The sequence below is a fragment of the Puntigrus tetrazona genome, chromosome 8 (assembly GCF_018831695.1).
Source record: "Puntigrus tetrazona isolate hp1 chromosome 8, ASM1883169v1, whole genome shotgun sequence".
NCBI lineage: Eukaryota > Metazoa > Chordata > Actinopteri > Cypriniformes > Cyprinidae > Puntigrus > Puntigrus tetrazona.
In genome coordinates this window covers 22,947,856-22,969,965 of record NC_056706.1, presented here as the reverse complement: position 1 = coordinate 22,969,965, position 22,110 = coordinate 22,947,856, and the positions used below count along the sequence as shown (strand labels likewise).

The following is a 22,110-nucleotide window of genomic DNA, read 5'->3' as shown; positions in this document are numbered from 1 at the left end:
GCTGAGCGGAACCGAGACGAGATCCGTAATAGCAACGGAATAACGTAAATGTTCACGCAATCTTCTTCAGACTGTTAACTATCAAACGTGGGCGTGAAAGCAGCGTCGCTAAATAACAGTTACCCATGTAAGTTGGTCAAAAAGCTGGTGTACGTTTTCCGCATCAACGTAATGTGTTTTTAGCTTGAGGTTTAACACAAACGCGCGTTTTCGGACATGTATCCCTTGCCTATCTGACAGCTCTTATTTGGTCGCCATTATCTTAGCATACAGAAACTAACGTCGGCTAGCTGTTTGACGTAATCTAAGTGCGACGGTTATTGTTCGACAAAAACATTAGCTTCCTCACGAGGGCGCGCGACGCAACGGTTTTCATTCAGTGAACTCCATTGCGTGTTAAAGTTGGATTTGTACGACATGCAGACATAAATCCACCTCATACATTGTTAAATTTAATACTGAACATTTATATCAATACTTTTAGTAATTTAATAAATTGTGAAAAATCAAGGGTAACATAGGTCTACATTTTCAATAACACTTAAAATAACATTTTCAATAACATAATAACATTTTAAAGATTAACGTGGAGCCTTCAGTTCTTTTATTTAAATTAAAAACATAATTTTTTTTAAAGTAGACCCATTGTACTTTCAGGGCACCAAGGCCACACTGTTATGCTAATTTATTTATTTTTACTAATTCATAAATTGCATAGATTATGGGGAGGGTTCCATTTTATAACAGACTTAAAACATATTTCGATATGATAAATTAAATGTTTTTTTTTTTAAACAAATTGCAGACACAATTTGCTACCGTTTATTTTTTTGTTCTCACCTTTATTGTTTTCTTCCAAAATTCATGACATGACTGATCCATACCTAGCCAAGAACACAGATCTCTAAACAAGCAACATTACGCCGTAAGAAATCAGATGGTTTTCAAACAGCAGCACCAATTGCTTGGGGGGGCGCCAAAGAAAGCATCTGTAAGGAGCAATCTCTTCGATACATGACAATAAATAAATGAGTAAAATGTCGCTGCATAGGAGTCACACACTGCGCAGTGATCCGTCGAACTGCTTTCGACGTTCATCGATCGTTATCAAACGATGCCCTTGCATTAAAAAACACATGGAAGATATATATATACACTGACGTATTCACAACGTGAGGCACGGTGTCGGCATGATTTGATTATTCTAGAGTCTTCTGAATTCAAACGTTTCCGAAAGGAAGTAGTTCAAGGGTCCACAAAAGAGACAACGATGTATCGGACCCCCTCTGTGGTGGGCAGACCCTCGTGGTAGTGAGTGAGGCGTCCGGGGTGCATGAGCGCCCAGCCCCTCCGCGGAGCCGTAACAGAGCAGTTATACCTCAAGAACCGGCATCCGCCGCCCTGAACAGAAAGTCACAGAGAGTTAATACAATCCCCTCTTGATCGGTCACAACAGCAGACAAGTGAGACAAGGGAAACGTTTCACTTAATACACATGAAAAAGGCAATTCCTCTCCCGAATGAAAAAGCTAATTGATACTTTTTTTTCTATTACAGTTGTGAGTTTATATCACAGTTCTGACTCCAGAGTTCAGAGTTTACAGAGAAAGAAAAAATACGTTATCAACCGACTTTGAAATCAAGGTATGAAGTAACCATGTGTTTATTACTGTGGAAATATCAGTCAAAATATTTGAAAATGTTTATTTTTCCCCATCGAGTCCCAAGAAAAGCGTGTTGGGCGACGTACGGTTTCAGGTATTTCAATATTTTAAATAATTAAATTAATGGCAAGAATAATAAATGGACAGCAGATAATTCCTGTTCAGAAAAAAACTTTTTTTTTTTTGTTTGTGTAATTAACGCCGGAAAAATGAACAAAACCCTCAATCATTTCTAAACTCAGTAAAGCTAGCCGGTATGTGTTCTATAATATTATAAATGCTATAAAATACTATTGAAATCTAAACGTTTGCTTTTGGACGACTGAACAAATCAGTTGCCGTGATTCACATTGACCAGGAAAACGACCATTTTAATTAGGATGATATAGAAATGCACTTTAAATAAGACAGTCGTTTAATTTTTTTAGTGTAAGAAACAAGCATTTGACAGAAAACCCAAAAAAGCAGTGTATAGCAGAGCCAAGCGTCATCATGTTTTTTTCACTCACCTGATAGTCGATCCCCACTTGATTGAGTGCTATATTGATAGTGAAAGTAGAGGCGTCGTGATGTGGTCTGAGTGAGGGCTGTTCATCAGGTTTATATCGGACTACAAACGCCAGATCAAACTGAGCCTGCAGGACACACACACACACACACAGAGATGAAGCATTCACATGTAAAAGGCCAAACAAGCACCTCCCTTCTGGTACATATTATAACAGCCATCATTTTATCTTGAGTATCTCAACTATCTGGTTTATGGCAGTAAAATAGATTGTGAACTCGCTTTCATTTTGAAATGCAATATTTTTTGGGGGGGGACCACGATATAAGTTTTTTTCAGGATTTGATTTGAACGTTTATTTTAAATATTAATCTTTTGTAACATTATAAATGCCTTTCTGTATATCTCAACACATTCATTTATGCATCCATTCCGAATGAAAGAATTATCATTTAAATTAAATCTTACTCACCCTTTTGAATCATTGTATTAAGGTTTCCTCAAAAATATTAAGCACCAAAAACCGTTTTCAACATTAATAATAATAAGAAGAACTGTTTACCATAAAAAATAATGAATTGACATAAAAAATGATTTCTGAAGGATCACGTAAGAATGCTAAAATGAAATGACGGGAATAAATTATATTTTAATAAATTGTATTTTAAATTATATGGAAAACATTTTTATTGTAAAACACATTTCACAAAGATTAAAGAGATTTTAAAAAATGTAAAATTGTAATATTGTCTACACAACATAAGTACTGTAAATTCGATCAAAATATTATGCAAAAAAAAAAAAAAACGTTTTTCCGTTTTTTATGGGAAATAATTGAAATAGTGCAGTTCGAGACGACAATAACAAAGCAAGCCTCACCCTTGTGTAGTATCCTGGGTACATCTTCTCAGTGACCGGTGCTACGTAGTCCAAAAGGAACTTGTGCCATTCTTTTTCGTAGCCCACCTGATTCATGTGGATATCAATCGTTGGCACATTTTCATATCCACCTTGGATCCTATTGTCCTAAAAGCAAAAGAAATCGTAATCGTGCTCAAGGAAATCATAAACGGTGCGGGAGGGGGTGACAAAGGAGAACGGCAACATACCACATTTCCACCTCCTGACCACTGGCCAAAATGCTCCATCTCCTCGATCATATGTTCGCAGGCCACGTCCGTGAACACGGGGAACCAGTAGACATCAGGACACGGCTGCACAGACCATTACAGACAAGTTAGGACCCGAAACTGAAATACAGCAATGTCCAAATAAAGCCCCAATGCATATCAATCATCAAAATTCAGTTTTGATACATTTACAGTAGGTACATTGCTAAATATCTTCATGGAACACGATCTTCACTTCATATCCTAATGATTTGTGGCATAGATTTTTTTTATTTTTTATTTTGACTCTTATGATGCATTATTGGTCACATATACTTTATAAAACTTTACAGATAGCCGGACAAAAGTTGTACAAAAGTTTTTTTCCATGATGCTCACCATTTAAAAAAAAAACTAAAATGTTGTAAAACATTATTCAAATTTAAAATAACTGTTTTCAATACGAACGTATTTCAAACTGCAATTTATTCCTGTGCCATAAAGTAGAATTTTCAACATCATTACTCCAGTCTTCAGCGTCACATGATCCTTCAGAAATTGATTTGCTGCTCAAGAAACATTGTTATTATTATCGATGTTATGCTACTCAATATTTGTGAGTAATCTATGATTATTTGATTAATACAAAGTACAAATTATAAAAAAATGTATTGCATCCTTGCTGAATTCTTGCTGACCTGAAACTTTTCGAAAGCTATTCACAAAGACAGGACAATAATCTTATGTATCATTAAAAACTATACTCTTAAGAAAATGCTGCTAGTTTTGTAATGCCTTGTTGGAATACTCACCGTTTCTATAAATTCAGCTTTCAAAACTTTGGAATAATTCTTATGAATGTATCTTTCTTCCCATTCCTGAAATGAAAGAACGGTAAGGCAAAAACAAAGAAGCAAAGGAAAAAAGCAGGAATGTCTTGTGTAATATTCGATTAAATGTTGTGGAGATTTTGTCTTACCGTGGGATTTTCGAAGATCTGCCAGAGATCATTGTGCAAGTGGTTTGTCTGGTAATTTTCAGTCGATAAAACCCGACCGTAAGCGTGCATATTTGTTACGAACATGAAGACACCCTAGAAACGAGGGTGTATAAATATAAATCGGCAGCATACAATACAATACGTGTTATTTACTTAAGAGTTTGATGTCTGACCTTGTTTCGAACTTTGGAGCAGAAGGCCATATCTGGATCCAGCGTTGCAGATTCGAACAGGTCAGGATCTTTGAGGTCAGTCCTCAATGCATCGGCTTTCAGCAGGAATATGTGAGAGACGTATGGGACGTTCCACAAACCCCTGCGGAGACACCAGAGCAGCTTTAAAGACCGCTTCCTGTTTTTTATCATATTAGACCTCCGTCCGTCCTCTACTCTCTTCTGCTCGCCGAGCCCGCTTTTATTTGTTCCAAAGAACAGCAAAAACATTTTCACCGTACAAAATAACCGTTTTCTATTTTAATATCTAGTCATTTACTCCCGAGATTTCGAAGCTGAATTTTTAGCATCAGGTTTGAAACGGATGGGTAGAATTATTTCAGGTTTCTTTTACGAATGGAGAGTTCAGAAGACCAGCTTTTATCCGAAATCGAATCCTTTTGACATTAGAAATGTGTTTGTCGTAACGTTCAATTCAAAGCATCCATGCTAAATTAAAGTATTAATTTCTATAATCGTTTTTCTATTTATCAAGGAATCTTTTAAAAAACGGTTTTAAATATTGATAATAAAATTATTGTTCGAATCCGGAGCAACGACGGGAGCGAGATTGGACTAATGATGCTTTGAACGCAGAAAATCTTGACATTTTAAAACAAACTCAAATGCATTTTTTTGTATTTTAGATCAAATAAATGCATGATTTGTGAGAAGATGAGAATTCTAAAAAAAAAAAAAAAACATTAAAAGTCTTACCGTTCAAAAACTGTAGTGTATTTAGTGGATTCTCAAAGAAATGAACTAAACTTACTTGCGCTGTCTTTGAACTATGTCCACGTAATCCTCTGATCTGGCGTAGTAGCCGTCTGCGCTGAGAGCGCCCCAGAAGTTCGTCCACAGACGCCCAGGTTTGGTCATCATCGGTGCAATAAAAGGCCTATGAAAGACAAAAAACATTCGATTTTTCGATAGAGCACAGGAACTAAGCATTGCCAGGTTCATTCTGTACCTCATGCCTTACTTATCGCTTACTTATTGAGCTCGATAAGTATTTTAAGCGTGTCTTCATTCTTTAAAACCACATCCACGTCTATGCTGAAGAAGTATTCGCAGTCAATGTTGTCTCGACACATATCGCTGCAGAACGAGGGGAAAAAACAAAAGAGATCAATGGAATATTTAAAGCACAGAGGAGCCACGACAAACTATATGCTCTTTGATACGGTCGTTAAGTAACCAAATATACTCAGTTTAAGCTTTTTATTGAAAATGTATATTAAAGAGAGCACTTACAAGCCTATATTACGCGAGGTCACGGCGTCTATATCCTCCTCCGGACCAATCAGCTTCACTCCCTGGTATTCAGGCTCGTGATGCTCTAGAAAGGTGCGTACGTGGGCTTCGTGGTGTGATTCCTGCAAAAGATATAGATTCAAAGAATTGTCCCTCGTTATATGCGTGGAGCATAACAAAGCATCTATGAAGAACGACAATAACGTAGGCAACCTGACCTATCAATATACAAAAGGTTCACGTGAAAAAAACGCTGTTTAAGGACATTCGATCCGATCTGATACGTATAAAGACCCAAATTATGAAAAGAATATCATACGATACTCAACAGGCACAATGTATCTAACAGGAGTAGCTATGTTTCCATCCACCTATTTTTCTGCACATGTTACACAAAAGATGCTGTTTGGAAATGCTAAGATGAGCGTGCAATGCTCCGCTAAGATGACTTATCCGGGAAAACTTGCGCATGAACTATGACGGAAACACGATTACACAATAAATTCCTTAATGTGCATTAAAAAAGACATTTGTTATTTTACGGCTTGCAAAAATAATTATATACAGTGCTTTCTCCTACTGCAGTATCTTTTGATCTTTTCAAATGGTGCATTTATTTGCACATTTTTTATGCAATATTCCAATGCACTTAAGTTTAATTTGCAACATTGAACGATATATGTATATATGTGTGTGTATATATATATATATATATATATATATATACACACATATCCATACATATATATAAAAATACATATATATATATATATATATATATACACACACACACACACACACATATATATATATATATATATATATATTATATAAATTTTAACATAATATTACCTGATTATAGATGAATAATTGTAGCCGGTTTTTGGGGTATTTGAGGTTAAGTAAGCGCTCAAAAAACACAGTGACAAAGGGTGTGGGCTGCTGGATGAAGATCCCGATGACAACCACAGGATATTCACTCTCCTGCAGACAAAAAAAGATCAAAAATTCATAAAGCAAACAATTTTACAGCTAAAGCTTTATTTCAGCTGAAATGTATATGTTACAGATGTGTCTATGGACGCTTAGAACTTGAACAGGGAGATATGCAGCTGTTATACGTTTATTAATTTACTTGATTAATTTATGATATCTCTTTTTGATATCTATTTACTAGAATTATTTAACCATGAAATTGTACTGAGCCCCTCGCATAACATGCATTATATAATGTCCACCAATTAAGAATCTAAACACAGCAATTCCTTTATAAATGGCTTTCATGTTTAATGTAATAATAATAAGAATAAGAATAAAACACTGATGGTTATACTAATAATATAAGGCCCACCTGGAGTCCAGAAAGCGGTCGCAGAGTCTCGTTACAAACTGTGCAGCCGGACTCGAATGTCCACACATTTGGGATATAGTTCCCCAGGTAGTTTATCTGAAGCTGAAAGAAACGGCGTGACACGATTAAACCGAAGAAACGGAAAGCCGCAGAAAAGCTCTTGCTATTATTTGGAAGTGAACGTTTTTACTTTGGTGGGTCCGTTTCCATGGATAATAACAGGCAGCGTGTCGTAAAGCACATTTCTGGCTCGCACACGTCCATCTTCAAACTTCAGCACGACCTCATCTGTTTATACGATTAAAACATGACTGGCATTAACATTGTGATTAAAATCCCGTTCTGCAGCCGAATTCAGCTTGATGCTGTGTTAAATATCCACTGGCGCGTTTATAAAAGATTTCCTTCATAAATGCTTGAAAGAATCTCTTTTTAAACAGCCTTTTGAAGCCGAAAACAGTGAACCTTTCAGATGGTGAAGAACCAGGAAATGAATTCCAATGGATGTGACATTAACCGAGGGATTCGTAGCAGCACTAATGTTCTTCTTAAAGTCACTGCATCGATATTAATATGTAATGTGTTTACAGTGTTTAATGTAGTGTTTTACATTACTTGTACCTACTCTTAACCCTAACCCTTTACATGCTGTCAGTTAATATCGCTCTGTACATAAACACAGCCTAAAATAAAGTGTAGCATTTTTTCATCGAAATACAGTTAACCTTACGAAAAAAAGCAGTATGCTTTAAGTTTATTTTATTAAGTATACTAGTAAGTCAGTGTATGTCTAGTACTTGTACCATTTTAATACTCCTTGGGACTAAATTGGCCCACTTTCTAGTATATAAAAGTACAAAAGTAACAACAGTACATTTCAAGTACACGATTAGTTTACATCAGTATTCTTAGCTTGTACGGCAATTATACTAAAAGTGAACTTAAAGGTATACTTATAGTTTTACTTGTAGTAAAATTTTTAGTTGTACATTTTTGTGTACAATTTAATGTATTTTTAGTACAGTTTGAAGCATAGTCTTATTGCAAGTATACAGTTTTCTTAAAGTGAACATTACATCACACTTTAAGTATGCTACTTGGTCCCTATTTCATTTGTATGCATTTTGTCATACGAATATCTGAACATACAAAACACCGAAAGAAAGAACAGAGTGTCTGCTTGTAAACAAAAACACTTTCTTCTGACTCCACGCATTTCTTTTTTAAACATTGGTAACATCAGGTTACATGCGGAGGCATCTGTTGTTTCGGTTTCTTCTTCACTTGTGTTTTTTTAAACTTCTGTACAGGAGATATATCCATCGTACAACAGCGAAAACACGGATTCTACGAGCACAGATACGTTTAGTCTTTTTCTAGGTAGTAGTCAAGTATACTTGAATGTCATTTCAAGTATATTTCCGAGAAGCACAGTCTTTAAGTTTAAAAGATATATGCTAATAGCACACTTGAATGAGGGACAGACATTTTAATCTGAATTACTGAACCATACAATGAACTGCTAGTTTTTGTTTACTTCATGGTTATTAATCTCTTACAAATGGCAGCACACCTAAATATTTATGCGCTATGATAAGAAGTTAAAGAGTGTTTTCTAGGACCCTAGGACCCGCAGCGTTGCACACCTGGGCTGTAGTGTCCAGCTGCGATGGTGTACGTGTGCACAGGCACATCTGACATTCAACAGGCAGCTGGGAAAGCCGCTCTCCTCCCACAGCCCTGGCGGCGAGTCAAAACTACGTCCGCCAGCCAACTCAAATAAGCGCTCCAGTCCACGTGAGACCCGTCGGCGTTCGAGACCCTCGGCGGTTCCTCATTAAACCGAGCAGCTACAGCAAGAGGAAACTTCCCAGCGGGTAACTCTACTGACGCTGCACTCCGGAGGCCGTAAAAAAAGGATGTTTTTCCTCCAGAGAGCTGATGCTAGTGAGAATTTTGCAGGAGCCATAAGTTTAAACGGAGTTTATGTGCGAGCTGTTCTCCAATTAAACCCTCTAACAGCTGTATTTCTAAAGCTGACCGTAAAGACACGAAATGACACACTTACCAAGAGCTCCGTGTAGATTCTGGAACAATCTGCACTTGTTGTCTAGAGTTATATTTATAGACTTCTAAAGAGGAAATGACAGGGAAGAGAACGTCAAAACGCTGCATAAACACATTTAATACGTGTCATTACTGAAACTGTGAATTTGAGCGTGCGTTCTGAAAACAAGCTTAGATATCTTAAAACGGAGCAATAAAGTTTTAGAAAACCACGCTGTAACCAACGAACCACGCTCAAACAACTCACTCTTTTCTCCGGGTTGATGTAGGTCTTGGTGAAATAGAGTTGGTCGCTGTCACTGTCTGCTCCCGACCAGTCCGAAAGCATCTTCTTAAGGTTAGGTGCGTAGCCAATGAAGCCTAGAAGAAACAAATCATCCAGCGTTACAGCGGAAAAAGCCTATAAATACACAAAACCCATGGTTATCCAGCTTAGAGGATGATTTAAACTTGTCTTTTAATTAATAGTCATGAAAAGAAGGAAGAGAGACGATTTTTTCAGAGAGACCACAGATGGCAATAAAGACTGTAAAGCGTTTTCTGATTATTTGACATCTGTTTGTTAGTCTCTGACATCACTTTATAAATATGAGTGCTTCTGGAACGTTTTGAGAGATTGTGAGGAAATTAAAAGTCTTAGTAAAGCAGCGCTTTCTTGGTAAAGTTAGCTCTCTACAAAGACTAAGAATATACAAGGAAAAAAATGAGATTTGATTGATGATACAAGATATTTATAATTTGTTTCATGCACCGTTGCCTCCAAAACCTATAAGCATTCATCCACACTTACTAATACTAATAATTTAATAATTTAGGGCATAATTTAAAACAAAAACCCAATTATAGATAACTACTGTAATCAGAAAAGTAAAGTATAATTGTATTTTACAATTAATACTGTATGTAATTTGAGTTGTAATGATTTTCAAAGATATTTTAAAAGTACTGGACAGGACAAAAAAAAAATATATATATATATATATATATATATATATATATATATATATATAAAATCATTTAATTATTTATATATATATATATATATATATATATATATATATATATATATATATATATATATATATATATATATATTTTTTTTTTTTTTTTTTTTTTTTTTTTTAAGCTATTTATTTATTTTGCTATTGTATTTCAATAATAAAACATTATCTTAATGGTCCTAAAAAGCCTCTTTGTATTTAAATAAAATAAAATGTATTCTGCCGACTTTGTGTTGAAATCTATAATACATTTAAATGAACATCAACACCATAATAATGATGTCATGTCATAAGTATTAGAGGGAAACTCTTTATTTTCTTTGAGTTTCTGAACTGGTTGCAGCTTCTGTAATTGCAATTCTGTGATAATTTTTGTTTCATCTAAAATAAAACTCCCAAATCTGCATGAAGCATCCAGCTCCTAAATGAACATCCCAGGAAAACTTGAACACACTAATAACTCAAATCATACCGTGTGACACTGAGAAATCATAAATAATGACTCGTAACATACACAAAATTGAGCTAATAGTGCATCTAAAGCTCAGCAGAGAACAAGAGAGGAATACATGCCTCCTGCCCCAAGGAATCTCTTCCCTTCCCTGACATGAGGATACTTGTCTTCCAGGTGACGGTCTGGCCAGATGAGCGTCTCGGTAGAAAACACAACTCTGTGTTTGGCCTGCTGAAACTTCTTCAGCAGCTCTTTCGGCCCAGAGGAAAAGATCACGTCGTAGCTGTGGAAATGATCAATCGTTAGGGTCAACGATCAGCACAGACATATCCGAATATCGCAGGTATAATCGAGCATAGCCACCTATCCACAAAAAGAATGACTTTGTTCTCCTCCTGTATGTCCTCCAGAGCAGACTTCAGCAGGCGCACCTTCTGCCCTCCACCCGGAGAAGACATGTAATCTCCACCTTTCCATGTTTCACCCCGTCCCAGAACCTAAAAAACAGCAGAGGAATGTCAGGCATCAGTCTGCAGATTACAGACCATCAACTGTGTTATAAACCGTGCTTACATGCTTTAGTAAATTTGGATTTTTTTTTTTAAGCATACATCATGGAGATACCTTACTAGGTTATATAAGGTACAAGCAGTAACGATTTATGCTTTATGATTTAAATGAGATTTATAGCAGTGGTGAGAATGATATTTTTGCCATGTTTAGTATACAGGATGATGATGAATCAACTAAGGTGTTATTACAAGAAAATGAAAATACTAATTCGCCTACTCTATTTTAACAATTTGGTTGAAGAACTGAATAACCGATGACAGACGGAGCAAAAGATTCACCTGAAAGGTATATTTAGGCTATGACATATATACAGGCATATCAATAATTACTATTTAATTGCCCACATTTGAATTGAAGATTAATCATAGCCTATAACCCCAATAATAACAAAAAAAGGTAACACTTTATTTAACAGTTACCTCTATCTGCATCATCCCTACATCCCTAATCCTACCGAATACCTAAACTTAACAACTACTGCACTAACTTAAGAATGAAACCAAGCAGCAAATTAAAAATTCATTTAAGCTAAACGAGTTAACAAGTGTGACCTATTCTAAACTATTTATTATCTTACAAATAAAAAGTATAACTTTCACCGCACAAATCTAACACCATAATGTGTCCACAAATACCTCATGAACGAACAGACACACGCGCGCGCGCGCGCAAAAACAAACAAAAAAACAAAACAGATGACTATTTTCCAGAGGATTTTCGACTGACCAAATCTCACAGACGTCCCCGAATATGGGAGAGGTGATAAAACTGACTCGGAAGCGTTTGAACGTCGCACTTTATAAATGTAAATCCTATTTCTGAACAGTGACTGCTGATGAAGCTTCACCTCGACGGAGTAATTGAACCGTTTCGCGGATCTCAAGAAGCGCGTGAAGCCGTCGGTCTCCTGCGTGGCCACGGTCAGCACTAGAAGATCTCCTGAGACAGAAAACACAGATGAGCGTGAATAAAACACACACGTCCCGCTCCTCTGTGTACGTGCCGACGAGCACATCCTGACGGGGATATCCCACATCCACCGCTCTCTCCTGAGGAACTCAAGGCGCAGCTGGGATAGCAACTCGAGAAAGATCGTCCTGGTGCTCCTTTATCCGATCTATCACATACGCAGTGCATGTTTAGTTCCCAGCTTACTTTACAAGGAGCCCTATAACGAGCGTGTGGGTACAATGTAACACACGTTTTATTGCGCCCACATCTAGCAGTGTCGCCGCTCTCGTTTAAAGTTTGGGAAACCTGATAACTTTTTGCAATGTTTTAGCGTAATGTGCCGCGATGCACGGCGACGGGTTTTACCGCAACTCCGTTAGTTGAATCACGGTAACCGCAAATCAGTAGTTTAGTATTTGTTGTAAAACTGTACTTATGCGAATGGCATTTAACGCGCCTTAAGTGTAGATACTAGGCTTTTGCTAGAGTAAAGCGGAGTTTATTATCGTGAGGGGAGCGAGCTTATCTGCACTGATATCTGTCTGAAGAAGAAGAAGAAGAAGAAGAAGAAGGGGTCCACGTCAGCGGTGAGCCCGGCTAACTTTACCTAGCATGTCAGGTTCGCATCGACCCCTAACGATCAATCCCGCAGCTGCGAGTCGGGCTGTCGTGCACAGAAGCGACGGGTTTTATCTAAGACTAAGCCGGAATCATAGCCTTACCCTCGGGGATCGAGCCCTGCTGATTACAGCCGAGCGGAGAAAAGGACCCAAACAAACACGCGAGAACCGCCAGGACTCCTTTCATTTTCTGACCCGTTATCCTCCTCCAGAACTCCACGGCAAAACGGAGAGAGATGAAGTAAGGCCTTTCCTCGAGAGAAAGTTTAGTTGAACGTTCCCGAACAAACACAAGCCTGCCCACTTCTGCCTTTCTCCACCCCTTCTCCGCCAGAAGGTCCCTGACCGCACGTAGCCTGCAGAGAAGGGGCTTTTGTGTGGGTGTTCATGAGAAATTAATAAAAACCCGACAACTATGTCCGTCTCAATTTGCGCTTGATATGATCTGAGGGGACATAATAATAATGCTAAAAATAAATAAGAATTTAGTCATTTAGCTGTCATTAACTGACAATAGAAGCAATCGAAATCAAAAGTTATACACACACACACACACACACAATTTTCTTAAAAAATATGTTTTTAGCTTTGTGTCAGCTTTGAATGTCAAAACCTTCCTAAAATAACTGTAATATTACAGATGCGTGGTATAAGAAAATATGTTGTGAGAAAACGCATATTGATATGAGTACATTTAAATTAGTTTACATCTATAACGTTTTAAACAAAAACGTGACAATAATAATATATGATAAAATATTTATTATTATGTTTCTATAATATATGGTACAATATTTATTAGATTTTTATATTATTATACAAATTTATTCAATTTAATATAATAAATTGTGCATTACAATTATAGACAATGTCTTCTTAGCTCAAGAAAGCTTTTATTGCAAGAATTAATCGTTCAGAAAATCTATTATCAAATGTCAGAAAAAAATCAATAACCATAATTTTAAAAAGTACTGTCTTTATTATTTTTTGTACACATTACAAAAACAAAATGAGTAAATACTGCACTCTTATTTCGGATACACACATACACACACACACACACACACACACACACACACACACGCACACAGCTTTAAAACAGCAAAGGCAGAAAGTCATCACTAGGTGCCGTAAAGCCGTTTCAAACTTGCCAGGTTAGTCTAACACACTGGTCCAGGATCAGCTTTGTCTTCCCTTACTGCACTACGGTGACGTTGGCATGCTGCTACGGACTGATCCTAGAACAGCGCTCAGTCCAGTTTAAACTACGACAGGTTTTGGACTTCGACACTTCCGGTATTTTTACGGCAGCCTGCTGGTTTCCTTCCACAAACAGAGATGTCAGCTGGCAGAGGGATGACATGTACATACAGCAAATAAAACAAGCAAACGACGTCGAAATTACTCAACTCTAGCAGAAACGCGCGATTACGCGACGCAAACATTGCTTCGAGGCGACAAAGTAAAAGCGAAATGGGTGAGCAGAAATGTTTTGACTAGTCAGCTGACTAGCCCGATGAGAACAGCAACTACAGTGCTGCAATAAAAGCCGACTCTTTATATACACGAGTGGCTCGTTTAACAAATGTTTGGAGTTGTCTTTGCACGGAAAAGCGTTTGCCTCTTTTATGAGGAAGTAGGGTTTTCCACAACTCTATGACAGAAGAAATTACTTCAACATTTTTCCGCGCGTGTTGCTCTTCAAGTTAAGCTTGATAAGTTAATAGTACCATGCCTGTCGGAGCTGTTTGCCACTCCCAGCTTTTACTGCTGTCAGGAAGTCGCTGATGCCCTATATAGTGATCACCCTTGACTGAGGAAAACAGCAGTCGTTTATGTTCAGTCCATCAAAGAGCATTTGGAGCAAAAGACAGAGCATGTGGCTTCAGCAGAGATTAAAGGGGCTGCCTGGTTTGCTCTCGAGCAGCTGGGCCCGCCGTGTCTTGGTTGGATTGCTGCTCTTCCTCATTTTCTACTGGTACTTGAGCTCAGATGGGCTCCTGAAGGCTCTGAGCATGTCCAGGGAGTCTGGAGGAGCGGCGGGGGTATGTTTGCAGACTGATCTTCACAGGTGGGTGTCGTTGGTGGACCGAGGGGAGGGAGTGGTTCTCACCCCCCAGAGCAAAGAAACGGTCCCGTTTGTGGTCGGTAACGGACATTTTCTGGTGGACGTGGACTCTAACAAACTCTGGGTAGCTTCATCTTCACAGCCGGGATCCGCACCCGTACACCAAACAGACTACGGGCCGATAGCTCGGATGCAGGTCCCGGGAACGCGCTCGGAGGCCCGGGGCATGATGCTGTGGTACAGAAAAGGCTCTGTTTTTTCCAGCAGGTGCATCCTGACAGCTGCTTCCCAGTCTTCTCGCGACTGCGTCACCATACGGGAGGAATTCGTCGCGCATCGCAGCCGACCCAACGTTTATCTCCAGAGGATTCACGTATCGAACCCCACAGACCGGCCGGTTCTGATCGACCTGGTTTCGATCGAGTCTCTGTCGTTTAGGAGCGCCGCGGAGAAGGTGGAGGATAAGGAGTTTGCGCTCTCCTCGGGACGTGTGCTCACGGAAAAGAAGGAAACCGTGTTGGTGGTGGTGGGCACAAAGAAGCTGAGCCCCAAGATCCAGGTCTCTGCCAAATCTGAATACTCTGAAAACCTGGTGAGCGTGATTCACACCTCAGAGCCCACCGAGGGAGGGAAGCTGGACGAGACCCTGGGCAAACTGAGAGAAGGAGTCAAGAGAGAGATGGTGGACGTCCTCAGAGCCAATGTGGAAGAGTTAATGCAAGAGCACCAGCAGGCGTGGGTGGATCTCTTCATATCTGGCAAGTTGATTGAGCACAGCCTCATATAATCGTTGTTCACTTTAGAATATATCAGCATACATTTCAGGTTCATCGTAAAGTTCTGAATTAAAGGGGTGGTTCATTTAAAAATGAAAGTTACTTAACCTCATATTGTTCCAAACCTGTATGAGTTTCTTTCTTTTGTTGAACACAAAAGTAGAAATTTTGAAGAATGTTGGTAGGCAAACATTTGCTGGTAACCACTGACTTCCACAGTATTTATTTTTATTTTTATATTCTTTGAAAGTCAATGTACACCAGAAAATGTTTGGCTAGCAACATTCTTCAAAACATCTCCTCTTGTGTTCAGTTTGCATTTTTGGGTGAGCTACCCCTTTAATGAATCTTAGGGGTGATTTCAAGACTAAATCCAATTTTCCTTAGAACGTAGTATTAAAATGTTGCATAAAAAAGCATCAAAATTTTTGCTATGGATGCAAAAAAAAAAAAACCTTTCCCAATTTTTTATGACAATTTTTTTTTTTTTATGTGCGAACATTTCAGATGAGAATGACTCTTTTAAACTTGTCGAATTTTTTTTACAATTCAGTTACATAAAATGAGGTTTGTCTAATTTGCATCCAAAATAAGACAGATTACCCCTTTGTTAACTGCTAGCTGGTAAAACTAGTTCTTAATATAGGCTATATTTATAAATGTACTATAAAAAAAACAATACTGGTGTGCATCTTAAGACAAAACGGTATATTTTGAGATCAATCGGTGCAAATTTCTCAGAAAGGCATTTTAGTCTAGAACTAGTCTTAAGCCATGTCTGTGAAACCGGGGGTGTGAAACTAGAAACTAGCCAGATATGAGTGTTGTGTGCCATGTAAATGGGCTTTCCAACCAGCCACTGCACTCTAAAAACGAGAGAACCATAGAAGAACCATTTTAGGTTCCCCAAAAAACCTTGCCGTGAAAAATAAATAACGTGAAGTACATTTTAAAGTTAAAGCTGCTGATTATAAACAAGTTGGGAAAAACTGGTCAGGTCTGAGATGCATGTCTGATTAGTTAAGCTTCAGTAAGATTCGTTTTTGCAAGTAAGCTGAGATGATTTTTGTCTTTGATTCTTTTTATATGTACAGAAGTACGTTCACTTCAGTTATGAGATTTGCAAACATGTTCTCTTCTGGCTTTGTTTATTTTTTTGTGCCGAAAACAAGTAGGACAGGCGACGTAGCACAGCAATCTTTAATCAGAATGAGATTTGAGTAAACTTACTGAGGGCATACGTGTCAAGACAGATCTGGAAGAAAAAGGCTGCTATACCACTTTGCAAAGTAACTGTTAGTTTTCCTTTAGGGACGTTTTTTTTGGGATGTATTTTATCTCATGAACACAATTAAACTCCCTTATATTTAACATGTTAAAGTTTAAATGCTTAAAATAATATTTAGGTTATGAGGATTTGATCTGAAATGTGTGTAAACATCATTTTACTGTTTTGTTGATAGAAAACATAAAGATAACACCTAAAGTATGATTTAATATTTTGTGCATTTTCAGTTGCACGTATATGAGTTGCATGCAAGTGCAAAAAATATGAAAAATGCAGTCCAAGTGTCTAGCTGTTACTATGTCACATGTTAGCAGGGGTGTCAAATAAAAATAAAAATAATAATAAAAAAGTTCATTTTAAGAATTGATTTTATGGGATACTGTACTTAAGTATTATTTTGGGGATTTGACCATTGTCAAAAAAACTGTACTTTTTACTTTTTTCAACAAGTACTTGTTGGCTATAGTTCTTTATATATATATATATATATATATATATATACTACTTTTAAATGAACCTTTTAATTTCACTCAAGAAATTTCTTTTACTTAATAATATTTGAGTACTTTTTTAAAAATAAGAAGACGAAAACATTGGCAAGCAGAAATATATGGTTTAATTAAATGTTGACAAAAATAAATAAATTTAAATTAAATTAGTATAATTTTTGGGTTCAAATATAAAAAAAAAATATTGGTGTACTTCATGGAAAAAGTAAGTATGATACTACTCCTTTTAAGGTCTCTATTCATGTGCTCACTTGCTTTAAAGTGTTAGTTTAAATTTAGCTTGTTGGGTTTTTTTTACTCATCCTTGACGCATTCATAAATGTGTTTTGACTTTTTTCTTTCAAACGAATCAGAGAGGGTGTTTCTCTTTAAGAGTCAAAAACATATTAAATAAAGTGTGCACATCCATAATTAAACGTGCCTCACATGGTTATGAATAAAATGCATGGAATCCTATAGCGATAGCATTTTTGTAAGAAAAATACTCGTATTACAAACATAATAAACATTTTTCTCAAACTTTCGGACATGCACTAAAGGACAAATGCATCATGACATCTTACATCATCCCCTGCTACTGCTTCTGACCGATACCGGGAAGGGTGTATTACATTTGAAATATAGATTTTCTTTTTTTACAAAAACGCATCAATTCGTGTCAGAAGGCCTTTATTCACTCCTAGAAGCCCACGTTTATTAGGTTTGCACACACTTTATTTAACATGTTTTGGACTGACCACCCACTGCAATAATAGAACTTAGAAGGGCCTGACCATTTTTAATATTACTCCGACTGGATTTGTCTGAAAAAAGAAAGTCATATACATCTAGGATGCTTCGAAGGTACGTAAAACACAAGCTAATTTAGATTTTGAGTCCACTAACTCGTTTAGAACCTGAGGAAATGTTTCATAGTTTGTTTTTTTTCTTGTTTGCTGCTTTGCAGGTGTGGAAATCAGAAAGATCACAGACGCTCATACTCCGTCCAGTCTTACGGTCAACAACACGCTGTACTACATTCTGTCGACCTCCACAGCGCCCCTCCTGGATCAGAGTCTGACCGCAGAAGAGCAGGAGCGCCTGGAGTCCAGTCTGAACTACGCCGACCACTGCTTCAGCGGTCACGCCACCATGCACGCCGAGAACCTGTGGCCCGAGCGCCTGACCAACGTGGCTCAGATCCTGCAGCTGGTCAACCTCTGGAACCTGACCTTCCAGAAGAGAGGGTGCAAGGTCCTGGTGGCGGCAGGCACTCACGGCATGATGCAAGGCATGGTGCTGAGTTTCGGCGGCCTGCAGTTCACCGAAAACCACCTTCAGTTCCAGGCCGACCCGGATGTTCTTCACAACAGCTACTCTTTGAGGGGCATCCATTACAATAAAGACCTCATCAACCTGGCCGTGTTGCAGGACGCCGAGGGCAAGCCCTTCCTCCACGTGTCCGTCAAGCCTCAGGAGAAACCCGTGAAGCTGTACGCCTGCGAGGCCGGCTGCATGAACGAGCCCGTGGAGCTGACCTCGGAGCTGCGAGGACACACGTTTCCGGTGATGGTGACCCAGCCCATCACGCCTCTGCTGTACATCTCCACTGATCTCACGCACCTGCAGGACCTGAGACACACCATGCACGTCAAGGCCATCTTGGCTCACGAGGACCACATGGCCAAGCAGTACCCAGGCCTGCCCTTTCTCTTCTGGTTCAGCGTGGCGTCCCTCATCACGCTCTTCCACCTTTTCCTCTTCAAACTCATCTACAACGAGTACTGTGGGCCTGGAGCCAAGCCGCTCTTCAGGAGCAAGGTATAGCCGAAGACTCAGCGTTTTTTTGGGGGTGGGAACTGTGGTGTGTGTGGATCTCCTCTCTTTTTTCCTTCTTGCTCTCATTCTGCGCAACTCTCAGATTCTGCCTTGCAAGATATTTTTACCTCTGGAAAGTAATTGACGATAATTGGCTTGGGTGACCCATCAAACTGCTGTAATTGGAGGGTCGGGCTTGCTGGAAATAGTTGTCTGCAATCTTCAGTTTGGGTTTTCTCGCTTTATGAACCTCTTGATGAACTGAAAGCACCAGTGCTTTAAAGACGCTATTCAGAGAGTGCCGTGCTTTTATTTTTTCTTGCAATCTGACACAATTAGAACTGATCTGTGTCCAAAAACGCGAGAAAAAATATTTATTTTGTTTTATATGAAATGCTATTCCGCTTTGCAGAATAACCATTTGTTAATTATGTTTGAAGAGCAGTTTTTTTGAATGTAATTTATCTCTCAGCAGACTCTCTCATCTTTTGTATGTAGTTTTACAGCTCAAGAAAATCTGTCTAGAGTATTTAATTCCGTTTTTTGATGGGACGATAGCAGGTGAGGGATCAAATTTGATTTGATCTGAAATTGGTGTGTAAACCTTTCACTGGTGCCTTCAAGTCTTTCTTCTTCCAAGTTGGTTTAAGGGGTTTTGTTTCTCTGAAATTTTGCTTTCTGCAGAAACGTTTTGTTCGTTTACAATCTGGGGGTCTAAATGTGCTTTTCGTTTTGGATATCTTGTTGGTTTGGTGAGGTGAAAATTAAATTTAAACCCAAGTACATCGACCTTTTTCCACTGATCACGTTCATCCAGCACACAGTCGTTTATGTGAGTAGGGTGATGTCAATACTGATTTTTTTGATTTGAATAAACCTCACAAAACCTTTCAAGAACAAGTTTGCTTTGCCACAAAATTACATTTTGCATTAAAATGAAGCCTTTTTGAAGGCCATTAGGATTATTTTTATGAAAAAGACTTTTCAATCAAATATATTGTATTAGAAATTTAACTGTATTATAAAACAATTTATTATTGCAATTAAGTGCTTTTTTTTTTTTTTTTTTTTTTTTTCAAAAAAAATCATTGTATTACAGTGTTATTTACTGTAACGCAATAAGATACACCGCACTGAGCAACTGATAAAAACCACGGCTGACAGTAATAGGAATTCCAGAACAATTTCACAAAAAAGGCTTCGTTTTGTGTGCAAAATATAAATTTTTATTAATACAAATGTCCCCGTGCAGACATTTTGTCTTAAGATTCACAAAGTCTGAACAGATTTACGTGTTGATATATGTGTGACTGACATTTAATCAACTGAACGAATCATCTGGGTTCACTGTTTAGGGCCCAAAGTGAGATGGGCAGTACTTGCTTATTAAACATATCACTGCTGGAATGCTAAAGGCGGCAAATACAGTTTCACATGGTCTGAGGTGTACTTCATATCACCGCTGCTTATGCACTGATATCATACACCCACTCCGCTCCGTTAGATCTCTTCAAGCTCATTTTTCCCTTTATTATTTCCTTGTTGTTAATGTGAAGATTCAGCATTGTTTTTGCCATGCGTGTCTCAAAAGTTTCTTGCCATGTTAGAGTGACTAATTGATCTTTTGCGTTTGTTTGCATTCTGCTGTTTTTATTAAATGAACAGTTCTGTTATTGTGACGCTCATTCACGTTGATTTTAAATCGCTCCTCTTTACTCCGACCGAGCTCGGCTCCAGTGTGAAAGCTGCCTAAATGCCACTTTAGAAGCGCCTTGCGGTGCACGTTTGTCAGTGTGCAACATGCAAGTATTTCTGGGGTTTTAAAACGGCAACTCGAGTGAGTAAAATCATATCCCAAAGAGAGTGCACAGAGACATTTAGCTGGATGTTGGACACTCATTATTGGCGTCAGTCCTAATGCCTGCGCTCTGTTTATTATTATTCATTATTATTATTATTATTATTATTATTATTAGCTTCGACTCATACTAAGGGCAAATAAGTAAACGGATGCACTGGATGGAGTAAATTAATCAAGTGTAAAATATGAGATGAAATAATAATTAGTAGTAAAATATATATTTTTTGCACATTTTCTACTATAAATATGTATATTCACCCTTTATTTGTTATTTCAACAGGATGATGTTTCTCTCTGAAGCCAAATCCAGTGTGCAGAAACATTAAATATGGCTCTTTCTCTGGATGTCTTCTCAGGATTGATTTTAATCACTGGAGACGTACTGATGCATATATCGCTGTCTGAATTTAATTATGAACATTATCCGATTTCTGTCGAGGAGCATGTAAGTGGTTGATATATGAAGACTGTTAAATGGTGCCCTGTCTTGTGCGAAATAGTGCTTCAATATCAATAACTGTGAAGGATTCAAAAAGACCTTTTGTTAATTTATTATTCTAGTTCATAAACGAGCGCAGTAATAAAATCCCAACGGAAACCGAATCAAATACGCAGCTCCTAAACGCTGATTTTTATGTGAATGAAGAAACAAAAAGATAAAATCGCCATGAAATGGAAGCAGGAACAGAGCTTTACTTCTGTATTGCGATCAACTTTAGTTCATCAGATAATTAAAAAAAAAAAAAAAATGTAAGGTGTGGTTTGGCTATATGGGGATAAACGATAAACTTATTTTTACTTGAATAATGAATTGTGACATTTTGATTTTGAGGTCATTTCTGAGCCTCATTGAAACAGCTGGGAACAGGGCAAGTTGTATATTTATTCGAGCAATCAGCATTAAACATCACACATTGTTAATCACGTGGAACAGTGAAGGTAGAACAGCATTGCATTATTATAATGACATACATGCAGATGATAACTCCTTGTCTCTGATCGATGTCCCGTCGTGTTTAAAAGAAAATAAATGTGTCTTGGGCTCAA

At 37.9% G+C, this 22,110-nt stretch overlaps 2 protein-coding genes across 2 annotated transcripts; one reads left to right on the top strand and one right to left on the bottom strand.

Moving 5' to 3' along the window:
• Positions 1-992: 992 nt before the first annotated feature.
• On the bottom strand, positions 993-13,097 carry plod1a (procollagen-lysine, 2-oxoglutarate 5-dioxygenase 1a). Its single transcript, XM_043247808.1, has 19 exons — positions 12,867-13,097; positions 12,041-12,132; positions 10,984-11,117; positions 10,740-10,903; positions 9,413-9,525; positions 9,167-9,230; positions 7,289-7,386; positions 7,099-7,200; positions 6,600-6,731; positions 5,748-5,869; positions 5,487-5,591; positions 5,266-5,391; positions 4,455-4,596; positions 4,261-4,374; positions 4,094-4,159; positions 3,282-3,386; positions 3,052-3,198; positions 2,174-2,299; positions 993-1,401 (listed from the first exon to the last, which is right to left on the bottom strand). The coding sequence occupies exons 1-19, from the start codon at positions 12,949-12,951 to the stop codon at positions 1,246-1,248; spliced, it is 2,193 nt and encodes a 730-aa protein (XP_043103743.1). The 5' UTR covers positions 12,952-13,097; the 3' UTR covers positions 993-1,245.
• A 973-nt stretch (positions 13,098-14,070) lies between these two features.
• kiaa2013 (KIAA2013 ortholog) lies at positions 14,071-22,110 on the top strand. The gene is made up of 3 exons (XM_043247100.1): positions 14,071-15,590; positions 18,352-19,205; positions 21,344-22,110. Exons 1-3 carry the CDS (start codon positions 14,600-14,602, stop codon positions 21,359-21,361), a joined length of 1,863 nt encoding a protein of 620 aa, XP_043103035.1. The 5' UTR covers positions 14,071-14,599; the 3' UTR covers positions 21,362-22,110.